Genomic DNA, 24,383 nt, shown 5'->3' with positions numbered 1-24,383 from the left:
GAAAGTGGGCTGACCTACTGCAATTTAGAATGAAACCCCTTGGGGAAAATGAATTCTGGCTTCAAGAGCACAATTCTGCTTTTGGTAACACTCTAGCAATCCTAAGCTTTTCTTTTAATGCCCTCTAAAATATTCCAGCAAAGAGGAGGAAATGTTAATTCTTACCTCTACAAAGACTATTAAATATAGCTATTAAAACCCAGTAGTTCTTTAGTAACTGGGGAAAAGAGGATGTTTACTAAAATCGAAATGGATAGGAACAGAGACAAACCCTTTTGGCAAGAGCAATCTCCATCTCTCTGTTCTTCTCTATCAAACACAGCTGCTCACCAGAATCCAAGGGCTGAGGCCTTTATCGCACAGTAGGTTTGAGTCTGGTGGCCAACAAAGCAATGTCATTTCTGCTGCCAGTGCAATATGGTAGTACGCCATCTGTTTGGAAAGGTGCTATCTTCCTTACTGTTATCATACACGATCTATATCCTTGTCTTATCAGAGGTCCAGACTTTGGAACCCATTTTGCCTCCTATCAAGCATCGCGTTGCTCGTGATGTGAAGTCTGCCAGACGTTTGCGTGAACCTGTGGTCCCATTGCCAAGCCTTCCACTCAGACAGGCCAAGGAGACAAACCATCATGAGAGGCCTCGCCTTCTGAGTGTCGATGACTTCAAGATCAGCAATGAAAAGGTAATGGCTAAGGACAGGGGTGAGCAGGCTTCCTTTTCAATGACTGTTCAGTGCTTAGCACAAAATGTCACTGAAAATCATAATCTTCCCCTCTTGCGGAGCAGATTCTATTTGGAATACATTTGACAACTACAGAGCAATTACTTGAGTATTTTCCCTGGTGCAGAAGTCACTGGTTGAGAGGCGGTGCTAAGGTTAGGCAAAAAGCATTCTTTATGTGCGGAGGCCGATTTAGAGCAGATCTGAATGGCAGGGCAAGTTACACATCAGTGAACATGTGCACAGTGCATGCTTGGAAGCACAGAAGCAAAGATTATAATGTTGAATGCAAGGAAGGCTGCAGAATAAAATAGAAGACCTTGCTTTTCCTTAGTTACCTTTCTTGCTGTATCTCACAGCCATCTCATTCACAGTTTTTCTATTCAATAAGACCAATGTTCCTCCAACTTGTTTTCACATGACTCCTTTTTTGGACTCTGGGTTCTCAGAGAGCAGCTGAGTCATTCAGAAGCAAGGAAGTGAGAAGCAACTGCAATTACTGGCCATGACTGTTAAGAAACAGCAAATTACCTCTCATTGCTGGTTATTGCAGATGGGTTTTGTTCCCCTGCCATAGCCTGTAGGAACTGAACCACCTGCTCACAGTAAGGTGAGCTCTTAATCTGTCTTGGAGCGCTGCTATGACTCTCTTGGTTCAAGCAGGTCTTCTTGACATAGATTGAGAAACAGCATCTTGGGCCAGTAGAAGGTTATGGCAATGGAGTGTTACATATCACTAGCTGTAATTGTCTGCCAAGGTGAGGGAAGGAGGAATTCTTCTGAAACTATTGAGATGTATATGGAGCTGCAGTAAAGAAGATGACACGCTACCACTGTGTTCCTGATGAGGTGTTGTGTGTGGTTTGTGCATCTTTTTTCATGTGCTATGATTTATTTCCATTGCAACTAGATCCGCGTTGTCTTGTGCAAGTCAGCTTACAATAAAATGAGAGAGAGGAAGATTGTGCTTAGGGAGAGGGAGGAAGAGACAGAAAAGCCCTTGCAGCTCCCTGCACTGAACACTGACCCCAGGGATGCAGCCAACAAAAGTAAGTGGTTGCAATAGTTGTGAGCCTTTTTGTTTGCTTGCTTGCTACTTACATAGTGTTGCAAATGTCTATGAAATTGGACTGGAAGGCTGTTAAACTTGCATCTGAGTGGAAGCTTACACAGGACTTATTTCCACTTTTCAAAGAAAAATACAGAGGCATGATGTGTCTTGCTCCCGGCCCATACTGAGTCAGTCACAGTAAATCACTTTCCCCACTTCTCCTATGAAGTCTTTCAGACTGGATAATTCTGTCTTGCAAACTACACTGGGGATTCAGACTCTCTAATTGAGAGTAGCCTCCAGGAAAGGTGAATGGGTGAGTCCAAAAGAAGGCTTTTCAACCAAGGTGCCCCTGGAAGAAACAAAATCAAACTGTATCTAATTAAAACACAAAATATCTTGCTCACATGATAGGACAGATTATCCTGCTCACCCCACTCCTTGCTGAGGAGCTCACACTATAGAGCTGTGCTGGAGCCCTTAGCCAGAGCTTGCGTTTCACCCACATGAGCAAGCAGCATTGCTGACTTAATTGCAGCTGACAGACTCTGATTGTACAGCTGCACGCACTACCTTGAGCACAGCAGCAGCAAACTTAAGTGTCAGCACTCAGCCCAAGGGCATCAGACAAGGTTCTCTGCTCTTTTTCTTGCTATTATTTTGTGAAGTACTAGTGAGGAGTGCTGAGGTGGGAACCTCTAGAATGTAACTTCCCTATCCAGCCTCTGAAACAAGAAAGCAAAAGAAAAGCAGCACTGAGTTTTCCTCATTTCTTACGGAAAGCATCACCACATTGTGTGATCATTGTCTGGGATAACAAAGAGATGTTACCCAGCTCCAGCAAGACTTCTAGCCCTTTCCAAGCCCCCTGTTGAGGGATAGTCCACCCTGTTCAGATGTTTCCTCTTAACAAGATCCTTTTTGGTCTCTGCAGGCTTTGGCCCACCACCTGTCAATGGGACAGCTCCCAGCATGCGCAATACAGGCAAAGAGAGCACTGGTACTGCTTTGAGGAAGCGGTTCAACAGGCCCGCACTGCCCAGCATGCCTGTCATCAACAAGAACAGCAGCGTCCCACGCAACTCCTCAGGTGAGCCTGCTCCCCTGCAGCCCCCACACCAGTACGTAGCACAAGGAGCACAAACTGCCTCACTCCTCAACCACAGGTAAGATCTCAGGTCCAAAGCCTGTTCAGAGGACTGAGAGCAAACCTCCTTTGGATCCATTCCAGCTCAGTGATACTGGAGCAGTTGGTGCTTACAGATCCACTGGGAAGTTGAGCTGCATGAAGTAGGGGTAAAGCCTTAAGCTATAGCTTTTGCCAGTACTGATAGTCCAAAACATAACACTGGTGCTGGGAAGCAGCTGTAACTGCAGGACTGAGCTCCAGTACTGTCTGGCAGGGTGTGCTCACCATGCACATATGTGTACCACCATGGTCAGTTAGCCTGTGCTGTTGTCTGGCTCTGCAGCCAGTTTTTCTACTATCGCAGCAAGGGCTGCCTCTTCATGGAAATTAGAGAAGTGATACATTCATTCTATTGCATCTAGAAGTGCTTAACGACTTGTAGCATCTCTCATCCCACTGCCTGCAATGCAAACTGGGAACAAGCAGTGCCTGTATTTCCGACTGTATTTTGGTCAGCCCACCCAAATACAGTGGCTCTCTGTAGCAGAAGACGTACATGAGAGGTTACTGGTGCTCCCAGGCTGCTCACTCCCTGCAGCAAATATGCAGCAGATAGTGAGCATACTGATTCTCAGCTCTCCTTTGTGGGTGGCCTACCTTGTGTTATGATCCTGAGCACCAAGAGTTAGGAAAAAGGGAACTAAGAATGATATTTTGAATGCTCCTTCCTAGTGATGCTACTCCAGTTTTCAAAACTGATCAGAACTAGCCTGACATGGCTCTCCGTTCACCTCGAATATAGTTGTGTATATGCACATACTTGTGCATATGTACATATGTCACTGATGTCAGTGATAGTAGTATTGGTAACATCCAAATTAGTACCCATCTGAATATTTTTGATTTTACAGTTCCTCCATACTTCATAGAACACGTAAGGTAGCATAAAAACACTACAGAGTCCATAGTAGTGCCTAGATTCTATGTAATATTTATACTCAGTACTTTTAGACAGCTCAGATATTTACATCTACACTTTAGGAAATGAGCTTTTGCAGGCAATGCATGAAGTTTTTGACCTACAATGCTTTTGATGATAAATAGGTTTCATAACAAATGCATTTGTCATCTGAATGTTCTTATACCTGGTATATTTATCATCAAGAAACTGTATTTGCCAACAATTTGCATCTATATTTACATATTTTTATTCTCAGTTCACATTTGGAAGGCTTTTTTTTTGTCACAACTATCAAGACTAGAAATTGCCTTTTTCCACAAGAGAAAGCTTAGGCATTGCATAGTTTGCAAACAAATACATTTGATGACAAATAAATTTCACCTCAGCATCTTCAAAATACAGCCAATGGGTACCTCTGAAATAGTAAATATTCCTCATGCTCGGAAAATAGTGAAATCCATAAACTACTACTTTCCCAATGGTATGCTAAAATGTATGTGCACTTAGCTGCCTGCTGTCCAGAATAGTTGAGATAAATGGGAACAGAGGTGCTGTCAGGCTCAGCAGGTCAGGTATCACTATTCCCTGGCACTTGCTCCTTGTGGATTTGACCAAGCCCAGCAGGACTTGGTTGTTCAGGCTTGGTGCTCGCTGGGGACAGCTGGAGATGTTTCCTCAGAAAGTTACAGGGTCCCTCTGTCCTCACTGCCTCAGGTCACAGCAGGTGATACAGGGAGGTATGTGCACATCTCAGGAGCTTACTCCTGGGGTAGCAAGTCCTGCTGAGCAGCACTGGCTCCTGGTGAGTGTAAGCCCTGCAGCACTATCAATCTGCAAGCTGGCTGTGGTACCCATCCAGATGTGGGAGCTGGCTCAGTGTGTGCAATTTTCAGGTTCACACAAGGAGCTGATGCCCAACTGGGGATGAATGTGAGATGGTTGGGTGCTGGAAAAATGAACCAGACAGCAGGGAAGCCACTGAATCAATGCCAGTTTGCGCGCATATGTAATCTTGGCTGGGGACTGGGTTGCCATCTGCTCGGTGGCAGGGTGCCTCACCCTGGGGTACGCAATGCTGATGTCTGACACTCTCCTTACAGTGAACTCACTGTCGCCCATTGCTCTGGACTCCTCCAAGGGGAGAGATGAGCCAGAGTGCGGGGACGCCCGGGAAGCCAAACCCTACCCTAATGCACAGCAGGTGCTGCTCAATGCTCTCACATGGCTCAGCAGCGATGACTGGTAAGAAAGCCCCCTGTTCAGTCTTTCTCCCTCTCAGTGTAAAGGTAAGTTAGAACCTTTTTTCTAGTGCCTCTGAGCCCAGACATCCCAGATGTCCCAAGGGAACTACTGAAACCACTCCAAAGTAATCACAATATAAAGATGTGAGAGCAGCCTTTTATTTGCCTTGGTCCATAGCAGTCTTAGAGCCACAGCAGGTCCCTGCTGTTTCCTAGGTTGGTTTTTTGCTCCACATAGCTGCAAATGAAACCTTCAGGGAAGAGAGAAAGTTGACAACAAGATGATTTGCTGGCTGAAGCCAGAAGCAGGATGGAAGTGGTCTTGAGTTTACAGATTTGGGTGCCTCAGGTCACTGGCCCGGGTGGGACTGAGTAAGGATTTATCTCTGGTCCTCCCGCAGCTAAGTTCCAGAAGCACCTATGGGGAGTTCCTATTTCTGAGAAATGGACTGAGATGTGGTACGGAGTTTCTCAGCCTGTCATTTCCCCTGAAAGCCTTGTGGCAGAAGACAAGTAAAAAGAAAAAAAAAAATCCTTCAGGAATCTTGCACTTTTAGAATGAAACTTTTTCTTCTTCACTGCTTAATATGGGCCAAAGATGTTTTTGTTGATAATCACAGTGTGTCCTGAAATTGAACACAGACAGGAGGAGACTCAGCAAATTTCAGGTGATATTGGTTTTCCCTTTGATTTCTGAGTCAGCATATGTGCACTAAGGCTCCATTCACACTGGGATAACCATGAAAAGTCTTCCATGATGTACCTCCTTGTGCAATATCACTTTGTTTTGCCCCTCTCTCCTTTCTCTTTCCCACTCCTGTTTGATGCCCTGTGAGGTGCAGGGAGCTGCTGCAGGGTCTGGGTTACACTCAGGGACCCCAGTGGGGGTGGATGCCCAGCCCTGCCCTGCCGCCCTGGTGAACCAGTGACTGTAACATGTCTTCATGTAGCTCAGGTCCTTCACTAAGAAAATGCTGAAAGAGGTGGGTTTTTACTACTTTTAAATAACATGTTGCTGTTGTAGGTGTTATTTTAAGTAGGGATTTTCTGGAAAATCCAGCTTTTTGTCTATTCTTGCCCAGGTATGGAGTATTTTATGACATGCTGTCTTTTTTGGGGGAGGGGAGGGCGAGGCTGTGGGGAACAAGACTAAATTGTAGAGTGCAAACTCAAGCTATGGAGTGGCAGTGAAGGCTCTCCCTCCTGCATTGCCCTATGGGGATGGCGAAGAGGGAAAACGCCCCAGTAACAGCCAGACGGGACTGTTTCTCAGACACAGGGTACAGGGAGGATGCAAGAAACAGAAACATGGCACAGTCTTCCAGCTTCTAGGAAGCAGTGACATAGAGACTTTGTGTGCCAGTGATTTCAGGAAGGGTGTCTTGTTTAACAGCTGCAAATTAACCCAGCCATTCTGAAACCATCTATTTGCCTTTTGCATTTATGTGTGCTTTTGAACACGACCGCATCCTGTAGCAACGAGTCCACAATTTAATTAAGTGCTGTATAAGAAGCACCTCCCTGTGCTTGTTTGAGCTGACACCCTGGTAATTTTAGAGGGTGCTGCCAAGTTCTTGGGTGGTGAGAAAAGTCGATCTTTTTGGTAATTGCCTTTCAGGGAGGAGAAAGTGAAGGGACTCACCAGCATCAGACGCCTGGCTGTCTCCCACTCAGAAGTCCTTCTTTCTAAACTTCATGATGTTTCCTTGGTAGTTATCAAAGAGGTAAGAATGTTATGTTCGATTGTGTCCTATGCACCTCGTACATGAGAGCATAGAGTTGATACGTGCTTCTTCATTTACGTGGGTGTCTGCCTTCATCACTATTTTATTCACTGTTTTTCTAAGGGCTATGTCACCTATCTATATGATCTGTCTGCACAATATAGCTGTATTTACAGGCATGCAGGGCTTCTGTGTCTCTTCTCTTTGAGGTAGGTGTCATTCTCATGCAATATACAAATACAGAAACTGCAGGTGATTTGCCACAGCCCAAGTCTCTGCCAAGCTGTAATTAAACACTGCAGCTTTTGCCTCCCAGCTTCCTCCCACTTCTTCCTCCTCCTCAGCAACCTGGGTGAGTGACTGCAGGTATTTATTTTCCTGTGTTTCCTGATGATGTTTTTTCCTCCTTCCTTTCTGCTTGCTTTTTGGCAATTTGCCCTTTCCACTAAACTGCTGACTCTGTGTGCCTGTGGAATTTTGCACAGCAGCAACTGGGTGCTTAGACCAGCCTGGCTGTGGGGTGAGCAAGGCAGTCACACACAGCTTCACTGTCTCATCTCTCAGTGAACACAGAGGTCTCACCCTAAGCTAATTAATAACATCTGTGGCTGTATTTCCAACTTGGCACTTAGCAGCCAGTTCAGGCCACAGACTTGTACTCTTACTGCATGATTGCCAAATATATTAAATTTTCCTTTGCTTGCAGAAGACAGTAGGACAGCTTATTTCCATGAAAGCAACTCCTCCTCTCCAATATTTAATGACATTGGAAGCTTGAATGTTCCTTGTGTTGTTGGACTCTTTAAACCCTTCTGTTTAGATATGCAGGACTCAGATTCTACCCCTGTGAGATCTGGCTTAGGGCAAGAAGCCCTTTCAGCTTAGCTCATCTGATTTTTATATCACTTTTATATTTCTGAGGAAATTTCCTCCTCTCTCTTCTACGATCATGCACAGAGACATCTTTCAGCTTTTGTTTCACTCCAGTCCCAGATTTTGCTTTCACAAGCACTTCTAGCACTTATATGGTTTTCTTTTATTAAGAGGCACAACTAATTCTGGCAGAAAGAAATACTGGTCTGTCCTTCAAAGTATTTTTCAAATGAAGCACGTGACTCTCAGTTATTTCTTCCTTACCCTTATGGGAGAGACTTTTGGAAGCAAGGGTCACCCAAGAACAGCCCTGAATGCTGCAAAACCCCATGGGTTGCAGCTGTAATTATATGTGACCTCCAAAATGCTTGAGTACCTTGAGTTCAACAGCTGGGGTTCTCCTGACCAGGCAGAGCAGTAGATGGACTTCAAGTCCATGCTGCATATTAGCCTGATTGTACACTTGAGCCTGCATTTTCAGTTTCCTCGTTGAGTGCTCAAACTGCCAGTGCTGCGATTTTGGACAGGAAGAAAGTACTACTTTTCCTCTGTCTTGTCTTTATGAATTGTACCTTTATAGTTTAAAAACAGCCATTGCCTTTATTTTTTTTTAAGGTCTAAAATCAAAGCAGTGCACATTATGGGTTGAGTAGCACACTTAGTTCTAGATTAAACAATATTTTTAGGCCTTCAGTCTCATTAAAATTGTATAAGTGGGCCTGAGAGAGAAGAAGTTGGCGTCAGAGTAAGTGTGTTCCTGTACTTGTGGTCCTCTGCTCTTACTGTGCTCTTATATTCCATCTGGACACAGTGAGAAGTCATGTTGTTTCATGGGACTTTCACCTGGAGAATTGATTTTCTCTACAGGGTGGTTCTTACATTTCCCCTCATGACTTCCCCAGGTGAACAATCTCCGCTCAAAGGTGTGTTGCTGTGCAATCAACACTCTTGGAGATCTCTTCAGGACCATGAAGAAGGACATGGACCACAAGGTGGATGAGATTGCTCGGGTCTTGCTGCAGAAGATGGGGGACTCCAACGACTTCATTCAGACAGCAGCCAATGAATCCCTGGGGCTCATGGCGGGGAGTGTGACTCCTGCACGAGCAATGACTGCTCTCATGGCCAGTGGAGTCCAGTACGTCATTCTTTTCTTAGTGCTATCCTTCACCTTGAATTGTGTCGGTAGAGGGAAGGGATGGGAGGCAGAAGGGAATTGATGGGAGGGAAGGGTCCTGTCTCCTGCATCTTCTGTGAACTCGGTGATTAGATTCTCTGATCATAAACCTCTCTCCCTTCCTCTTGCGTCTACTTCTGCCCTCCTGCAGCCTATTTGTTCCCACAATATGTCAATGCTGGTGAGATGTGGTGAATGATGGGGAAGCAAAAGTTCCTGCAATGCGTGGTGGTATAGTCTTGTGGCTTTGCAGGAAGAGGGACAATAGCTATTCTAGCAGTGAGTGCCTTTTGATATTTCACAACGCTAACCACAGAGGCACTGAGAAAAGCCATGCATCATCATTATGCCATTAACTTGAGAAATAAGGAGGCTAATTGCTAACACATGGAGCACACTGGGGAGAACGTGCTGGGTGCGGCTCAGCAGGCACAGCTCCTACTAAGTGGGCTCTGTCTGACCGTCATGTCCTTAGATCTCTACTTTCTATTCAAATTGATGTTGCAAGTCAGCCTTGAGATAGTGAGCAGCTTTATAGGTGCCTTCACAGGCTGACTCCCATAGGATAACTGAAGCAAATGCTGCCTTAAATCATAGAATCACAGAGTACCAGATTGGAAGGGACCACCTGGACCATCTGGTCCAACCTTACTTGGCAGAAGTGCAGTCTAGACAATGTGGCTCAGCACCCTGTCCAGCTGAAACTCACTTCCCTGGGGAGATTATTCCAATGACTGATTGTTCTCATTGTGAAAAATTTCCCTCTGCAGATTTGGAGATAAACAGGTGGAATAAGCCCCAGGACTGCTACAGTTCTGTTTGTGTAGTGGAGCCCTCTGATGAGTCAGTAAAAATTGTCTTTCATTTCCCTCTTTCCTAGACTAAATTTCAGGAAAGAAATTAAGTATCAAATAGTCCAGGGAGGTAGAATTCCTTCCTCTTACTTGCAGGTAGCCTCTCTGTACAATGCCAATTTTGTGTTTATCTGAGGACAAATCACCTACAGGTGGCTAAAATGGCAGTGAGAACTTGTGTGTCCTTTCCCTAGCAATGACAGGGACCATGCTGTGACCGAGGCCTGTGCTTCTGGCCCTCTTTTTCCCCCTACCCCAGTCTTTGTTGCCTTGTTTGCAGACACCGCAATGTCCTGGTGCGCAAGACTGCAGCCGAACACCTACTGACTGCGATGGAGCGAACTGGAGCCAATAAACTCCTCTCGGGCATAGTTACCAGTACTGAGGTGCTGGTGCACACGCTGGTGAATCTTGCTCTGGACTGTCATCAGGACACAAGGTGATGATCTTCATTTCACCTCCTAAAATTTGAAAACTGTTTGATGCCTGGCTATAAATTATAAAACCACAAAAGAGTGGAAGGTAAAATTTAAAAAGTTACTTCACAGTGTGGATAACGTCTGGGGAGATGACTGTACTGAGTAAGATGAGGTTGTCCAGCAAGAGAGGCCATTGACAAATTCCTGTGACTTGAATGATTCTTTATTCAGATCAGCTGAGCTCAGATTAGGCAGTCAAATAATTCTGTTTCACCTTACGTGTGCAATGTAAAGCTGAAGCATTGGCCACTGTTCGTCACTGAATGGTCCCAAACATCTATTTCTGGGAAGGTTAAGACTGTCCTAGAAAAAATCCAGCTGTTTTCAAGTGATATATTCAATCATTCTAAATCCCTTCTGCAGATTTAATTGCCTATTGTAGTCACAAATTTTTCTTCCCAATCATTGTATAATGTTGTTGGCTGTGGCTGAATGACGTCCAAATTTCCTCTTCACAGTAGCTGAAGTTTCATAGTAGCAAAACCAAAACAACTAACCAAAAACCAAACCAAACCATTAGTCTGATTATTAATTATATTCCCATTAATAGATGTGAAGAACACATGATCAATTAGCTGCCCATGTGCATACATGTCGTATAGAATAATAAATAGTAAGCATGAGGTCATCTGTCCTAGATTCTCTGTCAGTTAAGGGGAAGTAAATTATTGTGCAATGGCAGCAAGACACTGCAAATAAGCCATGACATCCAAGCAGGAGGTGGTCTTCACTTGTTCCATGGGATCTTCCGCTTCCACAGAAGCATACCCTCAGTTTCAGAGTGAAATTGTATTTTCCTGTTACCCTATGTTCTCCTCTTGTGTTCAGCTGGTAGCATTGTGCAGTTGCAGTAAGAGGAGGTAAATCTCTTTGCTGAAGAGGTAATACCTCCTCATGCAGGTATTACACATGATGAGTTTAAAATATCAGTTTATTAACGCTTTTCCTTCGTTTATTCACAAGGCCAGGGAGAAAAGACAGTAGTAGTCTGTATTAATTTCTCTTTTTCCTATGTTAGATATTATGGACGGAAGATGCTGAATTTATTGATGAGTCATCCAAAATTTGATAGTTATTTGAAAAAGTCTGCCCCCTCACGGGACTTGGAAGCTGTTATGGCAATGATTAAGCGGAAGGTAAGTGCTTGGCAGGAGAAATGTCTTCTTTATGCTAGTACTGAGATTGCTAATATGAGATTAAACATATATAATCTTTCTTTACCTCATTCTTCTTCTGCTGAATCATTTTGCTCCTGGGAATGAGCTGTTGATCCTTAGCCTGTTTATCTTCAGACAGTGAATGAACTAGTATAGTTAGAAAGAAAGTGGGTGTATTTTGAATATCAGCCACAAACAGGAAAGGAAAGTAGGAGAAAATGGTTCTACCATCAAGCATTAAAAAAACCCAATGCTACTCCCCACACCCCCCAATAAAGCAAGGAAGGGAGAATAGTGCTTCTGAAGGTAATAGAGTCTTTGCAACAGATGAAGTATTAGTGCCAAAAAAATTTCCAAATATACAAAAGATGCACAAGGCAATCATAATTAGTACGCATATTGTGTGTATTCTGGGAACACTGCCCTGCTGTTATGCTCTCTGAAGCCGGAGGAAGCTTCATGAATTCAGCATCCCATGGAAAATCATCCCTATTTTTTTTCATTCCTTTTCATTTACATTCTAGACAGGCATGTGCCTTTGTCGGGGATAGGGAGAATGAGCGTAAACCAAATTAACTCCCAACACAATGGGCCACCCTCCAGAAAGTCCAAATGTTTCCCACCAGTTTGTTTCCTTAACAGTTTGCATTATTCTTGTGCACAAGACTAATGAATTCTGGATTTTGTATTGCTGCCCATTATGGTAGCACCTATAACCTACCTTATGTTATTGAAAACAAATAGTAGACATCACTGGATCTCTGGCCCATCTCCCTCTCTAAGTTAGGAAATGTTTTCCTAAGCCTTTCTTGGTAGCAGTGATCCTTCCTGGTTATAATTTGTGTTTTAAACAAATAATTTCCTCTTTTATCTTCTATAGATTCATGTTTTTTTATATATTTGTGTAGGGGACAGAAGACCATGAATGTGAACCTCCTTCTGCCAAGGAGTCTGAGGAATCTCCTTCTGACAAGGAGTCTAAGGAACCTCCTTCTGCCAAGGAGTCTAAGGAACCTCCTTCTGCCAAGGAATCTAAGGAATCTCCTTCTGCCAAGGAATCTAAGGAATCTCCTTCTGCCAAGGAATCTAAGGAATCTCCTTCTGCCAAGGAGTCTAAGGAACCTCCTTCTGCCAAGGAGTCTAAGGAACCTCCTTCTGCCAAGGAGTCTAAGAAAAATGGCTTGATGATGCCCCAGGACAACTTGCCTTCTAATGAAGGGTACTGAGCACTTCTGTTATATCTGACAAAGCACATGACAAGCTTTGCATGTCTCTTCCTCAAATAAATCTTTCTGGTGGAGACAAGGGGTACCAGAGATTGTTTCCTTGCCCCACAAATATTTCGTGATCAAAAATGTCTACTTCTACATTAGGCTGAACACAAGTTCTCTGGAGGGTTTTCCACAAAAATTGAGAGAGAGGAAGAGACACCCACCAGTTTTAGTTCAGAAAATCCAGTGCGGTGGCGAGGACAGTGTTGTGGAGGCTGCGAGAGGGCCATTTCTCTGCTGTTTGGTTTGGGACAAGTAATTTCAATCAGGGTATTATTATCTCAGTGGAGTCTTTTTGAGATGGGTGATTTGATGAGAAGTCCCATTCTAGAACCAAGATGCCATTCCCAAAAATAGCACTTCCTATGCATTTTGTTTGGCCTGTCTGAGTCATTGCTTTCTGACTCAAAAACAGTACTGGTAGTTCTGGTCAAGAGACATATCAATGTGGACTCTGTAGCTATTCATGTCATTGAGACCCATTATTGGTTGGTTGATGGACAGCATATTTTTTTCCCTTGTGCCTCAGTCAGCATTCAAGATAGGAGTTTGGTCCTTGCTGTCTCCCCATGCTGGTGAGAGAGCTACCTGTACCTGCCCTTCTCTGATAACAGAGTGGATTTATTTAGCTCTGTTGTGCTCAGCAGTGGCAGGAAGATCACCGCACACCTCAGTAGTGGGGTTAGGAGCTTCTCGTGCTCATGGCAGAGAGAGGCTGATCCAAGAGAATTGTTCCCATTGGGTTTGTCAAGCTGTGGATCCAGCTGCTAAGGAAGCAATAATGTGAGCGCAGTAGCGGGATGGCTGGCTTCAGTTTTTGCCTCTGTTACTGATCCTCTGGATCCCTTCAGTTATGCCCCTTGATCTGTCTGGGTAGGATTCATCTGCTCAGATGCATCTGAGCTATTTATCCAGATTCCCATACCTGTTGTAGAGGCACTTCTCCAGGACAATTAATTTCCTTATAATACAGACACCTGCCATAAGATGAGGCATTTAGACTTTGTAGTGCCTACTTTTCCACACATAGGGAAGCTGGATGAGTACCTGGGAAGACACCTGAAGATAAATGAGATGCATCCCATCCTTGGTGCCTTGGTTTTCCTCAGTAAGCACTAGTGATAATGTTAAGTCCAGATTGTCTCCTGTAATGATTGTCATGAGATCAAAGCTGCTTTTCAGATAAAGATCTAGCTGAAATCACATCATTAGGAAGTCTTCTCAAGTTGCATTCCTCACAATTAACCAAAGGGAGATATTATCACCAAAAGGTCTAACTTTGTTTTTATTTTCCATTTTAAGGTCTGTCTCTTATGTACCCATGCCACCCTCTCAGACAGTCCGCCAGACAGTCCGCCAGACAGTCCGCCAGACAGCCCGCCAGACAGCCCGCCAGACAGCCCGTCAGACAGTCCGTCAGACAGTCCGTCAGACAGCCCGTCGCCCATCACAGGAAGAGACTGAACAGCGCCAGGAGCTTTGCAAGCTCCTGACAGCTAAGGACTTTCAGACAAGAATGGAGGGAGTGCTGCTCCTCCTTGACCACTGCAAAAACAACCCCCAGCTCATCTCCACTAACATTTCCCAGGTAGGTAGGGCATCTCCATCGCTCCTTTCCTGTTAGGTCCCTTCCCAAGCCTGTACCAGTAAAGTTAAAACAGTGCGTCTTATGTTACCTACTAGCTGTCTGGGACAGGCTGGTCTCTTCTCACCCCAAATAATTTCATTCAACTCCAGGCATCAGGGCAAGCAATTTCAGTCCAACTGTATTTCTCTGGTAGGTGTCTCTTGGTGCTGTTCATGAGACAGAATTTCCTGTTGCTGTAGCTTTTGCTGTATCTTACTACCAGTTAGGTTAAAACAAAGGAAATACAGCCACTGAAAGTCTGGAAATTATTCCCTAGAAGAGAAATCAGTTGGGGTGGAGGAGAAGTATCAGGATGCATTGATTAAAAAAACCAAAAATTAAAGGATACTCCTGTAAACTTTCTCTTCTATTGCAGACACAACTCTGCCTATTTACTTCTATCCTCATCCCTTTCCTGATTGGGACCATTCTCACCCTTCCTGTGGGCCCTTTTTTCCCTTTGGAAAGAGGAAGACAATGGCTAGAGACAGATCTCTTCCTTTTCCTCCCAGCAGCTGTTTTTTTTCCCCTTTTCCAGCAAATGGTGCCTGATAATGTGGCTGTCTAGGGACTGAACCTGCTCTAATGAGAACTACACAACACATTAAAGTTCAGAAGTCTACCTGTTAGCTAGACAAATGGTCTGGGTACTGAAGAGTTCATCAGAGCCCTGCACTCCTCCAGATGCAGGTTCTGAGACAGATAAAAACAAAACTTGGATCACATCCAGCCACAGTTTTGGCAAAATCAATACTGCCCTCAGTACTTGAGGCAACTTTATGGAAAAATGGGTATCATAAATACCTGTTTTCATACCTCTGCACCAAAGATATTGCATTATTAAAATGGGATTAATTTAATGATTTGTAGCGATGATTTATGTAAATAATAATGTAAATAACATAGAGAGAAACACCATATGAACTATCCTGTCTGCACTCAAACCTCTTAATAAAATATGAAGATCTTTCCAACCACCATTAGGTGCAACCACTACAGTGAGTAGCCCATAAGAAAACAGTGAAATTGTGCTAGTAAGTGCTGACCTAACAGAAAACATTATATTTTACATTTCTGGGTGCTTGCTTCTACATCTCTCCTTGAAACAAGAACATTTTAATCCAGATTTCCTGTCCTTTGTTTTCTTAACAGATTTTTGACTCTTTTGTCCTGAGACTTCAGGATTGCAACAAGAAAGTGAACCAGCAGGCGCTGGAGGCACTGGCTTTGATGACACCCATACTTGGAGATGCCTTATACCCAGTCCTGACCTCTCTGATAGCAGCAGTCACTGAGAACCTGAACTCAAAGCACTTGGGGATTTATGCTGCAGCTGTGAAGGTGCTGGAAGCATGCATTGATCACCTAGGTAAGGCTGACCTCTGACACTGACTCTCCCCAGCTGCGGCTCCTCCATCTCAGAGCCAAGTGAGTGCTAAGTCTGTGGATGGCTGTTGTTGTCTGTGGGAACATCCAGCTGCTGCAAGATGTGTATGAAGTCCTGCCTGCATTCTTTTTATTCCAATCGGTTGTATCATGTTGGGATGTGTAGCTGAATGGACACTGCTTATCACCTGGGTCATAGATCTGATTATTACAGAGATGACATTCTAGGGATTATTTTAAGTTTCCACTATAAGAGCATGAGGGAAGTGACTAGCATCTGTCATGACTGTTTTTCCTGGGGAACTGCATGCATTTTGTTTTTATTGAATTGGATTTCTAATATGTGCACTCTGTTAAGTTTACAACCACTAAAACAAGATGAAAGGAATGTGCTTTTTCCTTGAAACACATAGGGGGAAGTGTGGTGGAGGCTCTTTGCTCTTGCTGGGCTTCTTTCCCACTTCTTTAGAATAAACAAGTATAAATCAAGATAAATCAAGCTGTAAATGATGGCTTATTCCAAACGTTGTTCTGCATGGGGCAAGATTGCTATAGCCAAGGTCTGCTGTAAATTCTCTTGCCACACAGACTTATGTCAGCTGTGAAAATGCAGCACTGGGTGAATATGCCTGAAAAATTCAGTGTTGAAGAGGCAGGTGTTAAAGTGAAATTAACAACTTCTCCACATCAGCTGCTTTGCAAACTCAGTGAATCTGCTGACCTGCTGCCTTTCTGTATTCCAAGTATTGGGTTGTTCCTAATCATGAAGCAGGAGAGGAGGGTGAGACCTTTACTGCTCTTGGCCCTTACTGATTTTTTTGTGGTGCGTGGGAGAAGGTGTGGGAAAAGTTGCAGAATCCTGCTAAGAGAGGATGTGGCAAATAGATCCCTTCAGGGTTTTGTATGAAGCTTTCCGTCATTCCCCTCTCACCAATTCTGAGAGGTCACTGTAAATTTTCCATGCTGGCAGATGCTAGAACAGGAGCAAGGTGCATCTGTCTCTTATCACAGTGGCTTTACTCAGAGACAGGTTCTCAAGCAAACAGGGTGGGATATATATTTTTTGTTCTGCTCATTTTTGTGGACATTTGTAAAAGTTCAAACAGGTAACTGAATCACAGATATTTCAAAATTCAAGACCCTAGGGCTTTACTGGGGGAAGGAAGGCTCTACTGGAAAAATGCATGAGCAAAACCATACCATATGCTATAAAGTGACAAAACCACCCCAGAACGCTAAAGGATTGTTCAATGCTCCTAGCAAAGAGTAAGAGAGCACAACCTCTTGCCCCATTGCTCCTATGAGTTTAATAGCTAAGAGCCCAGCTATTGCACCGAGGCTCTGTGTTGACATGCCTCATATTCTGAGCTTTAGGTGAGACTTCCTCATCTGCCACCTTTAATGATCCATGCAAAAATGCAAGCTGGTTAGAAAATTGTTTGATCACTTGATGTGAAACAAAAAAACCCCAAATGACATACAAACAAATAAAGAACATAAAACACCCCCCCCCATCTGTTAGACCAAAATTCTACCTAAAACCAAACTAATTTGCTTCCCAATAGTGCCTGAATAGTTTGTTTACCTTAACCCTGGCATTGGTTTGGATGTCCCCAGCTGAAGACCACACACATTCATTAGCTGTGACCTGGGACCATAATCCCACTCAAGGGAGCCACCTTGTAGGTGGAGGTGAATCAGCAAATCAAGCTCAACTGCAATGGGACCAAGACATCTTGCTGTCTCCTCTGACATCTGTCCTGCCCTGTTCTCTGTCATGAAAGAAATGCCCTTCAGATGGCCACTGCCTGACACCAGGGCATGGAGTCAGACCAGCAGCCCCAGATGGTTCCCAGAGGAACCATCACTCTGAGAGAGGGGAGGGGGAATTTCCCTGTAGTTGTCAACATAGCAAAGAGGGGAACGCAGTGAAAATGAGAGTGCGGAGAAGCAGATTCCTCTGCTCAATACAGCAACTGCGGGGCTGCCTGTCCTGTGGCCAGCAGGTTTAGCTGATACGTAGTACAGGGAATTAAAGCTGGGTTAGTAAGAACCAGACTGCCTGTTGCCTTGTTTTCTCTAGTAGCTATTAAAAGCTCCTCTGTCTTTAGGTCTCTCAAGGCAGCAAAAGTAACTGCTGGGTGAATTTGTTATTTACTTGAGCTTTAATGTTTCAAAATGTACCGAGCATTTGAAACTCTCAAAGTGAAAGTTGAATACTGCTAACATACTTATCTTCCTACAAAAACAAGAAAACAAGCAGCTCCCCCTCACCCATCCCAAACCCAAGTGTTCCCCTGAAAATCTATGTAGATACCAATATTAATGACAAATTAACATTTTGTGCTTCCACAAGACCTCCAGATCTTTTTTCAAAGCAGCAGCTGTAAGGTAACTCCCTGGGGAGGAAGAGCAAATGTGAAACAGCATCTGACAATACTGCAAGAGGGTGGGACAAAAAGTGAAGTGTCTGTTTGAAAAGATGAATGAGAAGAGTGTAATTACCAAAGCAGAAGCTTAATTAGCGTAGCAGAACGGATTCATTACTGCACACTCACAAGGAGATTGTTAGGGACTACCTTTTTTATATCTCAGGCAAAACGGAGCACTTAATAGCACAGTACTACTTAAAACCCCTTTGGGATTTGACTCTGTAGTGGTTCACAAAGAAGCAGGTTGCTTACTCTACCTATTGGTGCCACTCCCGGTGACACTGCGAGGTATCGTAGTGCATCCCACAAACATTCTACCTCCAAGAAAAGCTTTGCTTGGCTTATCAAAGCAGTGAGACTGGAGGCTTGCAGACCAATTCAGGCAGCAGTTTATTAATTAAAACAAGACCTCAAATCCAAAACAGGCAGCACAGGAGACGTTAAAATATATATGGCAGTCAAGTATTGGGAAATCAGGTTGTTTTTCAGTCTCTCTACCGAGATCTGATTTCAGAGATAGTATAAGAGCACCTGAGAGTGGATGGTGTTGGCAATGAGCAGCAATTATCTCTTGTAAGAGTAACTTGGAGTGTTGTCCATAGATCCCAACAGGTAGTTTAAAGATTTAACACCAGCTTATCCTTAAAGTGTGAATGGATGCGTGGACTCTTGAGCCTTCTCATCCTTTTCCTTAGACAAGGGAGGAGGTCACTTCTGCAAAGCTCCAGGATGCAAAACATTTTCATTGCTTACAGGTGATTTAAATTTTGAGGGCCCTGATGTGGAAGCTTTAACACAGCTCATTGTACAGCAGTTAACTCTGGATTTACAAATGTGAAATGAGAACTTTTCTTTTTGAATTTAAAATCCTCCCAAGTAAGCTGAAGGAAAGAAGTAAAGGACTCAGAAACTGGCATAAATTTCCTTCATTTTACAAAATGCAGTTACCTCTGCCTTTTCCCCTCCTTCCCTTTTTAACTATTTTTTTTTTCTTATAACCTCGGAAGAGTGAGCAGAAATACATGTTTCTCTTTCAGATAACACATTGCTGCTGCAAATCTTTGCCCACCGAGCGCGTTACCTCAGCGGCAAAGCTCTGCTGGATGTCATTGAACGTCTCACAGGTATTGCCTTCTTCAACTAATCTCCACTTCTTGAAGTCTTCAGAGGGAATATTTAGAGGGAATACCTCAGAATAGACAGTGCAGTCGCTTATCAAACACCAGAAGGTCCTGAGCTTGTTCCTCCTGCAAAATACTTGTACTTGGTGTATTTGGCAGGGGTTTGCCTGGCCTCTGCAGAGGCTTGCAGTGTGTGAGAGAAGAACAGCGCTTGGGCTCCAGCGCTGAGCTCTCACTGAGGCATCTCAGGACCCGCCTCCAGGAAAGAGAAGGCCTAAAAATACCCTGGCTGACTTCTCTCTTTGAAGTACAGTACAGTAAAGGTCATGGAGGTCTCTAAGAGGTCCCTGTTCTACAGCGAACCAACATCCTTTAGAAAAAAAATTGTGGCAACTGGTATTTCTGAGGATCGGTTTGTTTTGTCATCATAGGATTCTTGTTGTCCTGTTGGAAACTTTTGAGGCGGAGTCCTGCAGAGCCTGGGGGGTCACAGTGTAGGTGAAAACTCAACACACATATTACAGGCAAGGACTTTGTGCAAGGCAGGATTTAGGGGCAGAAGGAGGCAGTTCAGCCCAACCCACTGAGGCTCCCTGCCTGTATTGCAGATATCATATGGACTCATTTCAGGATGTACAAACAGTCTACTGTATCAGCAGTGTGCAACACACTGGAAGTACAGCTGATAATTGATTTATAATAGTAGCTTGCTCTGTCCAGCAATAGCCAATGAATGGAAAAAATTATAATCTCAATATATACTAGAGAAGAGTATTTATAGCCTTGCTTTAATTAGGACTAAATCCACTTCTAGTTATGCCAGCATCTTTTAATCCAAGGTTTAATACACTTTGCTTCTTCATTATGAATCTCAAAAGGGCATGTTTAGCCATAACAAATATAAAAGGGCCTTTAAAGATAATTTGGATAAAGTAAATCTCTGTAAACATAAAATTTACTTTTACAGTTATTTTAATCTCTTTTTCAAATACAGCATTTGAACATAAATTGGAACTACTTTAGAAAGCGCAGATGTTCTCTCTGGGATTCAGTGGGAACAGACAGCTCTTTTTGTTCTGAAGCTCCATAGTGACCACTGTGTTTAATAGCATTTAAACATAAATTAACTCCTATTTTAAAATAGGTACCCTTTTCCTGCTTACTAGAGTTGGTTTTAGGTACTGTCAGGAGCCGTTTAAATGTTGATGACTGATGCTAGATTAACAGCATAGAGGAAATGAAGGTCCTTCCACTACAAAATAATAAATAGTTACTGCATAACGTTTCTACTGAACAGAAGATAACAAAGCTCTCTTCAGACCATTTCAGATTTTGATCTCTCAGCAAAATCTGCCATGCAAGGAGCTTATTGATAGTAAATTTTTGTTTGTATTTAATAGAGCTCAGTTCAGAAAATGAGCTGAGAACAGACGTCAGAGAGAATGTGCAGAATGCGTTAAATATCAGGCGCCTGTGTAAGATTTTTCTCTGTTCCCCTATTTTAGGGAATGTTGTGAGGGCAATTGCCATTAAACTCGTGAGATGCTCAAATGCCATGGCAATGGGGTTTGGGTAATTATCTAAGACATTCTGAAGTTTGAAACAGCTGTTCATTAGAAGCCACTAAGTATGAGGGGAAAAAACCTCAGTTTGGACCCTTCTGTCACAGACCTCAGTTAGTCACTGATGTTTGTAAGAAAACTGTCAAGCAACACACATCTTTTCTGGGCTGAAGTTTTGAAGTGTGGTGTCATACTGCTGTTTGCTGTGTGCCACTAAGCAAAAGGAACAGCCACACGGGACTTCTGTCATTCTTTGTCAAAGGTCACAAAAAAAGTAATCATCCTTTTGTTAGAAATCTTTCAATTACCTCTCTGAGCTGCATTTCAAAATCTTCAGCAGCTGGTTTAGACAACTTCTTAACGGAAATAAACAGCGATTTGCCATTTTTGGCATTTGTAATGCAGAAGCAGATAGTGAAATTATTTACAAAATGTGTATTATTCACTTTGATAAGTCTATCATGGATACAAAGCCTCTGATTTGGAGAAATTAAGGTCCTCAGAGGTTGGTTATGCTGTTCAGTGGATGATCAGCCACTGTTGCCTGTTTCTGGACCATTGGGCCCTTTGTGCTTGTTGATATTAGCCAGAAAAGCCTTCCAAGAACCAAAACTTGTAGGTACTTGTAGGTACAAGGAACGTACTTGTTTACATTACGGCTGTTAATCTGTTTGTCTCTCTCACCTGGCAGTGCTTGTGGCCACTGTTTATCCCCGGAAACCTCAATTCGTCCACCGCTATGTCCTGCCTGCGCTCTGGTTCCTTTTGGGAAACAAGGCCCTGCCTGTCCGAAGCGGCAGTGTCAGGGCTGTGCTCACCAAGCTTGCAAAGAGCCTTGACGAAGTGATGGGCCCCAGCCTGAAGAAGTATGCCACCAACCAGCCTCAGTATGTGACAAGAAACCTCTGGGATCTTTTGAACCTGAATGTGAAGGCTTGATGTGCTCCAGGAAACAGAAGGAGGGGTGTGGAGTGGGACAGCTGGAGGCAAAGGTGGATGTGGTGGTGGCATTCGTTTTATTCCGTGTGTTTGAAGAAGAGGATTTACCTGATAGAGTTTATAGTTACACATTTACTTAATATATTTTGATGTTGGTTTAAAAAAAAAAAAAAAAAAAAAAAAAAAAACCTTAAAAAAACTTTAAAAAAAACTTAAAAATCTTAAAAAACTTAATAAAAAAAATTTAAGAATTCTTTAAAAATAAAAAATATTTTAAAAAAGAATTTTTCTAAAGTTTTATGTCTTGACCTCATGTTCCCTAAGAAGTTTGCACAGATACCAAAAAAATAAAACCTGTGTGTAAATGCAATTTGTAACTGTAAAAAGGAAAATACTATATTTATATACATAGAAATTAAGAGATGTGCACATACATATATTTTTACTTACAAAGTAAGAGATGGGCTTTGGAAGCATTAGAACTGTAGGAAGAGATGGTTTGATTTCAGAAGCATAGAATGAGAAGCCAGGACCTGCTTGCCCAGAAGGTACGCAGTGGGGTTATGGGAGGATGTGCAGCTCACTGTATATGCCAGTGTATGCAGCGGATGCCGAACTGCCGGGCAGCCCCTTTACAAGTCTCTGGTAGCTGCTGGTGCAATGGCCTGAGATGTCTAGGTCAGGCTCACAGCCCCAGTCCAATGACAGCAGAAACCTCACCAGATGCACTGAAATTTTCTTCCCGTTTCAGGGGATGCGTCCTGTCTGTGGTCCCCTGTGCACCACATGCAATGGACTGATGTGGTGAGGTGACGGGTGCCATCTGACTGCCACCCAGCACCCTGAGGTACCCCTGGGGAGGGGCAGGAGAGCGGTTTGTGGCAGGGGGCTGTGACACCTTGCACATGGGGTGCTGGCTGGGCAGTGAGTGGGCTGAGGGTGTCCTGGGCAAAGGTAAGCTGTGTGCAGGCATTGTGGGACAAGGTATATTTTTTTAAAACTATATAGATTTTCTAAATGTCTTTCCGTCTTTTGAGATGTGAAGAATTTGCCTTCTATGCAGACCAGTAAAGCACTTCTGAACCTGAGATTCAGGAAACAGTGAGGAGGAGATGTGCCAGTCCTTCACCATACACAGATTTGGAAGCACAAGAGGGAGGAGTGATGAGAGAAGAGTGGAAGGGCTGAAAGCAGCAGATGTTGGTGCATCTGTGTAGTCAGATATGAAAACAAAGCAGCCTTATCTGTGTTCACATAATCTTCCATATACTGGCAGGGTTTTGAAAGAAAGAAGAATAGAAGTTTTGGGGAGAAGAAAAAACAGGAAAATAACAGCATGAGACACACTGGGCCCATGGAAGTTTAAAAGCGCCTTGACAGGTTCTTGACAGATACAAGGACCTTGTAGGAAGCTGGGAGGTCAAAGAATAATCCAGGGAGATCTGACCATTCCAGGAATTTTATGGTCTTATGTTTATGTGCTGCATTGTTCGGTATGTCTGAAGCTATGCAGGACTCTAACTTGCCAGATAAAATGGTTGCACTGTGGCACCTCTTAAGGAATCTCTTTTTAGTACAGTATTAAAGTGGCAAAATTATTTAGTAGACTCTTCTAAAATGTTTTGTGCTGCTGTTTGTTTGTTTTTTTTTTTTGAACTCCCAACTTTTGGTAGCAGGGAGTACTCAGGAACTCATCTCTATGAAGTCTTGGTATGCGATCTAAGCCAGGGACCTGGCTCTGAAACACCAGTGTTTCTGGAGATCCTGCAGCGGAAGCCACAGTCCTTGCAGATCTCATATATAAGTGGAACCTCTTGTGTTCTAGTTGGTACCCATTGCCCCTTGTTTAAATTGCAGATCTGGAACTATGTCACTTCCTTAAGCACCTGCAGTTTGCTACTGCCTGAGATCTATTTCAACAGGTTGCTTTTCTGCCTTTTTTGTTTTGTTTTGTTTTAATTAAGCAACTGGCATCTCTCGAGGGCCTCCTGGTTTTGCTTCCTCTACCTCAAAAGTTATTCTTGCTGTTTTCCTCCTCTGCAGGTCTCTCCCTCCGGAGCCCCGTAAGTGCTCCCTGCACAGGCTGCTTTTGCTGGGCTGAATAACAGTCCTTTAGTTTTACTTTCTCTTTGGCTATGCTTGGGCCTTTGGGAATGTGGGGGGAACCTTCTGCACTTGGGGGGGAAAAAAGCTTTTGTGCACATGATATGAGGTCTCTAGAGCGTGTTTTCATGCATTTAGCTGTAGCACTTGCAAAGTTGGTTTGAAATGTAACCCCTGTAACTGGTTTCTTAACTCTCTGTTGGCCTTGAGTGGTGCTTTCATGCATACTGCTCCTCACAGCTGGTGAGAATAAAGCATTGCCTGCCAGTACCTATTCTGTCCAGGTGTTTTATTTTTTTAACTCTCCAGCTGAGGCAGTTTCCCTGTAAGAGGGGCAGTCCTACAACAGTGAGATCAAATCTAGCTGACAATGTCTCTGGTGACAAGCAGAGGGTTTAATGGGTGAAGGTTAATTCAGCTCAGACGAGCTCTCCTGCCACAGGTTTGCACAGGGGCACATCTCAGAAGCCATTAAGAAGCTACTAAGGTTTTTGGATGGCACAAACAAAAGGCAAATCAGTGTTGAACCTTCTTCCAGCACTGATAAGAATTTAAATATTTAACTTCTCA

General features: G+C 43.5%; 1 protein-coding gene across 1 annotated transcript; it reads left to right on the top strand.

Annotated features, from left to right (window-relative positions):
- Positions 1-417: 417 nt before the first annotated feature.
- On the top strand, positions 418-21,875 carry LOC136099667 (TOG array regulator of axonemal microtubules protein 2-like). The gene is made up of 15 exons (XM_071807269.1): positions 418-687; positions 1,637-1,775; positions 2,712-2,867; positions 4,968-5,109; positions 6,727-6,832; positions 8,608-8,843; positions 10,017-10,175; positions 11,234-11,351; positions 12,281-12,323; positions 12,531-12,591; positions 13,946-13,982; positions 14,040-14,231; positions 15,423-15,639; positions 19,126-19,212; positions 21,463-21,875. Exons 1-15 carry the CDS (start codon positions 418-420, stop codon positions 21,708-21,710), a joined length of 2,211 nt encoding a protein of 736 aa, XP_071663370.1. The 3' UTR covers positions 21,711-21,875.
- The last annotated feature ends 2,508 nt before the right edge of the window (positions 21,876-24,383 follow it).

Source organism: Patagioenas fasciata, chromosome 3 (assembly GCF_037038585.1).
Source record: "Patagioenas fasciata isolate bPatFas1 chromosome 3, bPatFas1.hap1, whole genome shotgun sequence".
Taxonomy (NCBI): domain Eukaryota; kingdom Metazoa; phylum Chordata; class Aves; order Columbiformes; family Columbidae; genus Patagioenas; species Patagioenas fasciata.
The sequence above is the reverse complement of the archived record's forward strand: the minus strand, read 5'-3'. Positions and strand labels throughout refer to the sequence as shown.

Coding starts and splice junctions, on each gene's coding strand:
- LOC136099667 (XM_071807269.1), top strand. CDS start 418: ATGGTAGTACGCCATCTGTTTGGAAAGGTGCTATCTTCCTTACTGTTA. Junction 6,833..8,607: donor CCTTGGTAGTTATCAAAGAG/GTAAGAATGTTA, acceptor TGACTTCCCCAG/GTGAACAATCTCCGCTCAAA. Junction 12,324..12,530: donor ACCTCCTTCTGCCAAGGAGT/CTGAGGAATCTC, acceptor AACCTCCTTCTG/CCAAGGAGTCTAAGAAAAAT.